General features: G+C 49.4%; 1 protein-coding gene across 2 annotated transcripts; it reads left to right on the forward strand.

The window, feature by feature from the left end:
• Nucleotides 1–4,485: 4,485 nt before the first annotated feature.
• On the forward strand, nucleotides 4,486–6,819 carry FEZF1 (FEZ family zinc finger 1). 2 transcript variants are annotated; one of them, XM_059395640.1, is made up of 5 exons: nucleotides 4,486–4,914; nucleotides 5,065–5,286; nucleotides 5,521–5,655; nucleotides 5,897–6,029; nucleotides 6,461–6,819. In XM_059395640.1, the coding sequence occupies exons 1-5, from the start codon at nucleotides 4,486–4,488 to the stop codon at nucleotides 6,817–6,819; spliced, it is 1,278 nt and encodes a 425-aa protein (XP_059251623.1). The 2 variants fall into 2 exon arrangements, with proteins under 2 accessions (XP_059251623.1, XP_059251622.1); XM_059395639.1 differs by having other exon boundaries at nucleotides 4,486–5,286.
• Nucleotides 6,820–8,390: the final 1,571 nt, after the last annotated feature.

Raw genomic sequence — 8,390 nt, forward strand, 5'->3', positions numbered from 1 at the left:
TCCTGTCTGGGGCCTACTCCAACACCCTGCCTCCATCACACACCGCAAGAAATAACAAAAGACCAGTCAGAGATAAAGACTGAGCAAAACTGTAGGAGAATTTAGGAATGTTTTTGCCTCTCTAGAAGGAAGGTAGGTTGCTATTTATTAAACAGGAAGAAATGTGGATGGGTCTGAGTGCCTGGGGAGAGGGGGTGGTCAAAATAATAATCTTGTCTCCCCCATTTAGCTCACAGCAGCTAATAAGAAGCAAAAAAAAATCAGACTGGTATTTTTGATGAAGAGGCAGAGGTCATGGATGTTAGAAAGGTCTGATAATCCCAAAAGCATGACCAGAGATGAAGTAATGCACTTGGCAGGTGAGATAGGTTGTAATATTTCTCAATCCATTTTTTTTTTTAATTCAGGATATTCTGTGACTTATTAAGGAAGAAGAGATAAAAGATTCTGGATTATTTGGTCAGTGAAGGCTCCACTGTATTGCCTTTTATTTCAGATTGCAATAATCTTGACCAAAAACTGCATTTGCTTGGGATAGGGTTGTAAATAATAAGCCTGTGAAAATCATGCAAGTTCTTGAGCAATCAAGAATGCAGTTTAGGTAGCACTGAAATAAAAATTAGCTTCTGTAGGCAAAACAAAACAACAACAAAAAACAAAAACAAAAGCAAAACAAAACAAAACAAAAAACCACCACGACAGCTTTAAATTATTTTAGAGGAATAGCACCTTTTATTTTCTCAAAAGTTCTTAACTCAAAGTTTATCTGGTCTGTTCATATCGAGGAATGCTTTGCTCTCCTCAATACATCTCATGCAGGATAAGCCCCACACTTAATACTCACCTCCTATAAGGATTTAAAGTGAGGCAAATAAATACTTCCTTTCTGTGGTTGGGAGAGGAAGGACACTTAAATCACCAGCTCTGACCAAGAGAGAGGGGATTATAAGATTCTCCGAGAAAATCCAAAGAAACTACAACTGAGTTTCTATTTTGCCATTAATGAAGTGAACAAGGTTCTCTTGCATTCTTTGAATAAACAATTTTAAAGGGTTGGACCGTTTTAGAAGCTTCTAAATTTGCCAAATATGCTCTGCTTTTCTTGGGTGGTTTTTTTGGTTTGTTTTTTGGTGTTTGTTCATTTTTTATCTTTCAAATGTGTTTGGGGGGGAAAGAACCCAAGTACTGGACAGATCTGACAATAAGACGAAGCCTTTTGTAAATACATTTTGCATTTTGTTTAAGGTAATCCTTAGTTAATAGAGATTTTTTTTTTTTAGATTAACAGTTTTAGGTTAGGTTTTGAATAGAAAATACTCATTAACAAATGTTGGAATATCAAGACCTTGATTTATAAAAGCACCTCTTCAGTCTTCAGGATTAGCAAGCTCGGGTCTGATGTTTTAAAGGAAGGGCGTAATTGCTACTTTGAGATGTTCGTGTTACTCGAATGACACCATACTTTCAAACACTTGTCAAAAAGGCAAATCCCGAAAAGACCGGTGAATTGCAAATAGTTGAAATATTAACTATACAAAACACTTATACCCCTTAGCCAATAATTTTCCCTTTTTGTTAAGTGTCCACTGAAGGAGAAATTTACTGAGGTTAAAGCAAGGCTCTTTTGCCCTTAAGGAGGAGGGAGTGGGGGAGGGGAGAAAAAGGGGAAAGGGAGGGACACGCGACGAACGTAAAACAAACTGGTGGCATTCAGTCCAGAAGGCAGGTAACGCTCCGGAAGCGGGTGAGTTGTACAAGTCAGCTGGGGGCTCCAAAGCTTTCCAGAGCCAGGCCGTTTCGTGCTTCGTTGCTTTTTTCTTTAAACCTGGCCCTATGTGGGAGCAGTGCGGCATGAGGGGGATTTTTCGATGTTGGGAAGTGGCAGGTAGGAGAGGAAATCTGATCTGCCCCAAAAGGCAGCAATTAAAGTCTTAACCACGACCCATCTGTCGTGGGGCGCACCCTACCCCCAACCCTGCCTTTTCGCCTAGCAAAGCCGTCCCGCGCTCTTTGTCTGAGCCGGGAGGCAGGTTCTGAGGCCCCAACAGCAAAAAGAAGGACGATTTTGCAGGGTGGACGCACCCCGGGTGACCGAGCCCGGGCCAAGAACTGCCCCAAAGTGGTGTGGCGCTTTAGTGCCCTACGCTCGCCTCAGTCAGTCGGCACTTCTGTACCCCTGCATCTGTCCTCCTAGCCCGAAGCCACCCCAAGACCTGACAGGAGGCACTTCCCTGGCCTAGTTGTTATGGCCAGTCGCATCCAGACCTTTCTCCTCATTTAGCCCTTTGGCTGCCTTCAACTTCCAATAGGACTCACGCCTCCTCCCCCACATCCTTAGCAATTGAGTTTCTCCACCACCCCTCTAGCTGCCCTGCTTTGCCTCTGGGCATTAGGGCGCCTTCCCAGCCCCGGCTCTCTGCGGTTTCTGCCCTTCTGGGCTCGCCGGGCGGGGGCGGAGCAGACCCTCCCGAAGAGCCCGTGTGAGTGGCCTGGACTGAGCAATGGGGTAGGGAGGAGGGATTGTGTTGAGGTTAATTTCCTCCGTTTGAGGTCCAATTTCGCGTTTTGGGGTGGCATTCCTCAGGGGCTCAACAATCCCAGGGTTTCTAGTCAGTTTGCATCCAGCCTCCTTTTCAGGGCTCTTGCAAACCTCCTTTTCATCTCACCCACCCGATGTCTGGCACCCGTCACCATCTGTTCTGCGCGCACTCACTGAGGGTAACTCACCAGGTAGATGGCACCCTGGACTGCTGCGGGCGACCACTCACCGGGGCGTGCAGGCCGCCAGGTTCTGAGCTGGCACCTCTGCGCTCTTCCTCCACTTAACTCGCTGGCTTGAGCTCCCGGCCGCCGACTCCTCGCTGCGCTGCCGCTAGTCCGGGGCTATGCTCTGCCTGTTTGCAGGCTCGCAAAGGGGAGCAACCACGGACTTGAGTGCGGCTGTTCTCGGTGCGCTCCGGGCTGCGCCCGCCTAGGCTTCGAGACCCCGCGCAGCCGGAGGAGCAGCCAGAGGAATCTTTCCGGAACACTCCTTAGGCTCTACCACTCCTGGAGGAGAGTTTTGACCCGGGCGCTAGACCCGCGGGCGCCTGCATACGCGGGAGTTGCAGGGGATAGGTTTCCGCGTGCTCGCCCTCCCGCAGGTCCCGGTGCTCGCCGCCTCGCGGTGCACACACACCTCTGGCTGCCTCCTGCGCCGCTGGCTGGAGGAGTTCGGACTCCACTAGTAGGAACATGGGGGCTTGGGGGTGGGATCACCTAGTTGTTTCCCTTCTCAGCTCAACTTTCAATGTTTAAAATGCTCCGACAGAGCTCTGAGAGCAGGTATTTAAATACATTTTCCGGGCTCTCAGTGGGTGAGGAAGCGCGCGCGTGTGTGTTGGTGTATATCAGGGGTGGGGTCCGGCCGTCGCCGAGGCTTCTTTTGGTGTGACACCCGCTTATTCCTGGCAACTCCTCCTCAACTTTGTGGATGGAGTGCGTCTTTCCCAAGCTCCTGTCGTGACACCGCATTTACAAAACCACAAACACATAACAAGCCTCCCAAGGCCTTTAATACTCAGGGACGTTTTGTGAGGCCAGTTACCTGCTGGCGTCTTCCAAGTGGTCCAGACTCGGTTCGGGCCAGAGACCCTGGGATGCGGTAGTCCCGAGCCCCGCGCCCCAGAGGAGCCCTAGAAAGAGGGCTGCGGAGGAGGCGGCGCTGCTCTGACCCGGGCCCAGTTTCTGCCCGGCGGAACCGTGCAGGGAAAGCTCGGATTTCGCTGAGGTCGGCTTCCTGGCCGTGGCTTTCTGGAGCCTGGCGTTTCATAAATATAGCCTGGCGTTTGCCCCTGAATTAGACTCTGTTTCCTTATTTAGCCCTTGCACAATGATTTTAGATGATGTCACTTAGAGCTAAACGAGAAAATTGATCTCAGATTTGCTTGGCCTTTAAAGCCTGGTTAAGCAGATTGAGAATTAAAAAGACAGAGGAAAAAGCAAAGGGGCGGGGGAGGATGGCGAGGTGTGCGCCCGAAAGACTGAGCGGAGGGGAGGGCGTGCCGCGCGGCGAAGAGCGCCCCCGCCTCTTCTGGGCGGGGGAACTTCACTCACCAATGAAAAGTAGTCACTGACTGCAGAGGGAAAAAAAAAAGTTTTCCTGTTGACTGTTGGAAGCGAATTGAGCAATTATCTAGTTTACCTTCTCCTCTTGGAAGTTAACGATTGGCGAGATCTTGGCTGCGTTATTGACACAACACTTTCTATTGATAGAAATAAGTAGTGATTGTCCTCGAGTCATTGGTGCGCCAAGAACTCTGCGATGGGCTGGCAGGAGTCCATTGGGCTGGGCAGGCAGGTTCGGCTGGTGATGCTGGGGAGGCGGAGGAGGAGGCTGCTGGTGGTGATGGTGCCCGTCCTCCTCTCCGCAGGTTTGTGACAAGCAGGGAACAAGGCAACGACGGCGCAGCCTGGCCCCGGCTGACGGACGCTGGCGACTCAGTCATGGACAGTACCTGCCACAACGCGACTGCCAAAATATTAGCTACTGCTCCGGCCCGGGGCAACATGATGAGCACCTCCAAACCCTTGGCTTTCTCCATCGAACGAATCATGGCGCGCACTCCCGAGCCCAAGGCCCTGCCCGTCCCTCACTTCCTGCAGGGAGCCGTGCCCAAGGGGGACCCCAAGCACTCTCTGCATCTTAACTCGTCGATCCCCTGCATGATCCCCTTCGTGCCTGTGGCGTACGACACGAGCTCCAAGGCCGGCATGGCTGGCTCGGAGCCGCGGAAGACGAGCCTGGAGGCTCCGGCGGCCCCGGCGGCGGCGCCCGCAGCGCCCGCGTTCAGCTGCAGCGACCTGCTCAACTGCGCGCTGAGCCTCAAGGGCGACCTGGCCCGCGACGCGCTGCCGCTGCAGCAGTACAAGCTGGTAAGGCCGCGCGTGGTCAACCATTCTTCCTTCCACGCCATGGGAGCCCTGTGCTACCTGAATCGAGGTGATGGCCCGTGCCACCCGGCGGCCGGCGTTAACATCCACCCGGTGGCCTCCTACTTCCTCAGTTCCCCTCTGCACCCTCAGCCAAAAACGTATTTAGCTGAAAGGAATAAACTGGTGGTCCCGGCGGTGGAGAAGTACCCCTCGGGAGTAGCTTTCAAAGACTTGTCCCAGGCTCAACTGCAGCATTATATGAAAGAAAGCGCCCAGCTTCTGTCGGAAAAAATCGCTTTCAAAACCTCTGACTTCACCCGAGGCTCTCCTAATACCAAGCCCAAAGTTTTCACTTGCGAAGTGTGTGGAAAGGCAAGTACTCTGTAGAAGGAAGGTCTGCCCGCCTGCCTTCCTTTACTTCTTTCTTTCCTTCGCTCTTACCCCTTTCCTTCCCTCCTTTCAAATTTCATTTTATTTTGTTATTATTTGTAGACGTTTGCTATAAGATTATTTCCTTACCCCCTCCCCGGACCGCCCCCCACCCTGCCAGGTTTGATTTCAAAGTGCTTGTTGGGCTAACTTGTTCTCTGTGTGTTTAACTTTAAGGTCTTTAACGCACACTATAACTTAACCCGTCACATGCCAGTGCACACAGGAGCCAGACCCTTCGTTTGCAAAGTCTGTGGAAAGGGCTTCCGGCAAGCCAGCACCCTGTGCAGGCACAAGATCATTCACACCCAGGTGTGTGTTCATCTGTCTCAATTTCTCCTGGCTTACTTCCAAACAGTTTGTAGAAAAATAGCTGCTGAACTCTTATTCTTTAGCATAAGGTTTGAAATGTGCTAGCTGGACGGGGGAAATGCTATGTTTTTGCCTTTGTTCTGCTTAAAAGCACGAGAGACAGCATTACTGTGTTTTTGAGTTTGCAGGGCTCCCCTTAACAAAATACCTTAACTTCCTACTTTTCTTTCCTTTCTCTCAGGAAAAACCTCACAAATGTAACCAGTGTGGCAAAGCATTTAATAGAAGTTCCACTTTAAACACACATACCCGAATACACGCAGGCTACAAACCGTTTGTGTGTGAATTCTGTGGCAAAGGATTTCATCAAAAAGGTATAGAACCCAGGAGGCCTTTCATGGCAGTCTTACCGAAAGTTCTAATCTTTTCCAAATATTTTTTTTTGGGGGGGGGATGATGTTTTGAAGTGTTGGTGGTTACTGGCACCTACGTTGACATTTCAACCTCTTAGCTGTGTGACTGATTAATATTAGAGAAAGGCATAGTTTATATACTGAGAGGGTATTTCCTAACTGCTTGTTCTCATTTTATAAAATTGGATTAATAAATATGTTTTAATATGTGGAGGGAACGGCCTCATTGTTGATATTTACAAGTAAACTTGGGGAGAGAAGTGCAGGCGGGAGGGCAGCCCTGCACCTGCTGTCCGAGCTGTGGCTGCTCTTCCTCTTGCTTTCCAAGGGTCCACTCCTCTCTTTTCAAGCTCTCTTTTCAGATCCACATCCCTGTCATTTGTCTGTTTCAGGGAATTACAAAAACCACAAGTTGACCCACAGCGGGGAGAAGCAGTTCAAGTGCAATATCTGCAACAAGGCTTTCCACCAGGTTTACAACCTCACCTTCCACATGCACACTCACAATGACAAGAAGCCCTTCACCTGCCCCACGTGTGGCAAGGGCTTCTGCAGGAACTTTGACCTCAAGAAGCACGTCCGCAAGCTGCATGACAGCAGCCTGGGGCTGGCCCGCACGTCTGCTGGGGAGCCCGGCACCGACCCATCGCCCCCTCTACAGCAGATGCCGCCTGCGACCTTGCCACCTCTTCCACCACCGCTGCCACCCCCTGGGCCCCTGCAGCCCGGGCTCCACCCGGCCCATCAGTGATCAAGGCCAAAGTCCCTTCCCAGCCCCTTTAGGGTCCCCACTACTGAGGCAACAAGGGAATAGAGCTGGGTCATGCAGATCCAAGCTTGTCTGCAGACCCCTGGGCATATTGGGCCCCACATGTTAAAGCAGATCAGAAGCCTCTGCATTTCCTGGCCTTTCGCCTCTTGCATGCACCTGCTAAATGGTTTTGTGTATTATATCCTATATAGGCACTAACAATTATGAGAAAATTTGGGGGTTTGTTTCCAATTTTTTTTTTTTTTTAATTTGGAAAGACTTCATCTCGGGTGGAGAGATGGTGTTTGTTTTGTTTTGTTTTTTAAACAAAATTCTGCTGTATTTATTGAGATCTGTATTATCCTACCCGGGAATGCTGCACCATTTTAATTTTATGATTGTATATATTTCCATTGTGTTATTCTGCTGTCTCAAGATGCCTGCCGATTGTTTATTATCATTTCCTCTTTCCCTGAGGTAACGAGACACTGTGTATATGTTATATATACACGCATAGATGTGTGTGCCTGTAAAGGCACGTTCCACATTCGTGAGCACATACACACAAATACACATTAGAGAAAGGTGGTTCATTATGGATGAATTTGAATTTCGGTTTTGATTATTGCACGTGAGAATTGATTCATTGACTGTTGGAAATAAAGACTTGGAACATGCTTATTTAATCAACAAACTTTAGGGTTCTGTTCATATGATCCAACTAGAGATCACTTTTCTGACCCCCTCATCCTTCATATTTTTTAAAAGTCCAACTCTGGGTTAATATCACCTAAGGTTTGATCTGAAAAATTCACCAAGAACAAACAATAGTCTTTTTAAACAGTTATAACTTTGGTAAAGTAATGAAATTTGACAAAGTTCAGAGACAGTAGATGTGGATTTTCTAATAGAAACATGTCTGGGCCATCTGATACGTTTGTAGCGCTCAGTTAAACGGAAACAACGTATCTAGGAGAGGTGTGTAATATACATACCAAAGAGGCTTTAGGACAATACCATTCAGAAGGATGTCTATTGTTTGCATCCTGAAGGCACAGACTGACTTCTATGCAGCTGGCAAAAAGAGCCTCCGTGTTTTTATGTGTGTATATGTGTTTATAGACGAATATACTTCCATTCAAGGAGCAAACATGGATGAAAACCAAAGTGTGGAGGGTGCCAGGTCCTTGAAATGCTTCAAGTGTTAATCAGCAGCTCCGCTGTGAGCTCGGGCTCTGGTGTTTTCTAACTGCAAGTCTCTCCTGTTTTCTTGCCAAAACAGTGAAACAACTGCTAAAGACTTTAATTAAGAGGGGTAATTAGTTCAGATTTATCAAAGCCGGGTTGTTATACTATTAGCTGCTCAGTAGAAGCTGCCAGACAAACTCACAGCGCAGCGCAGCCATCCCACCGCAGCGGGACCACGTCCGGGGAGAGGTGCTGGGGAAAGCGGGCCGCAGGGGTCCCCGCCTCGCCACCACGGTCCCCGAACCCCTGCCGGCCTGCTGGGTGCGTCTCGGCCCCTCCCTCGGCCTGGTGCTCCCGGCAGGCCTGGCCGCCGCCGACTATCC

This window comes from Mustela nigripes, chromosome 4, assembly GCF_022355385.1.
Source record: "Mustela nigripes isolate SB6536 chromosome 4, MUSNIG.SB6536, whole genome shotgun sequence".
Taxonomy (NCBI): domain Eukaryota; kingdom Metazoa; phylum Chordata; class Mammalia; order Carnivora; family Mustelidae; genus Mustela; species Mustela nigripes.

What these genes read in the sequence shown, in the direction of transcription:
- FEZF1 (XM_059395639.1), top strand. Translation starts at nt 4,486, where the DNA reads ATGGACAGTACCTGCCACAACGCGACTGCCAAAATATTAGCTACTGCT. An exon ending in CTTGCGAAGTGTGTGGAAAG is followed by an intron (nt 5,287 to 5,520) that starts GCAAGTACTCTG and finishes TTTAACTTTAAG; the next exon opens with GTCTTTAACGCACACTATAA. An exon ending in ACAAGATCATTCACACCCAG is followed by an intron (nt 5,656 to 5,896) that starts GTGTGTGTTCAT and finishes CCTTTCTCTCAG; the next exon opens with GAAAAACCTCACAAATGTAA.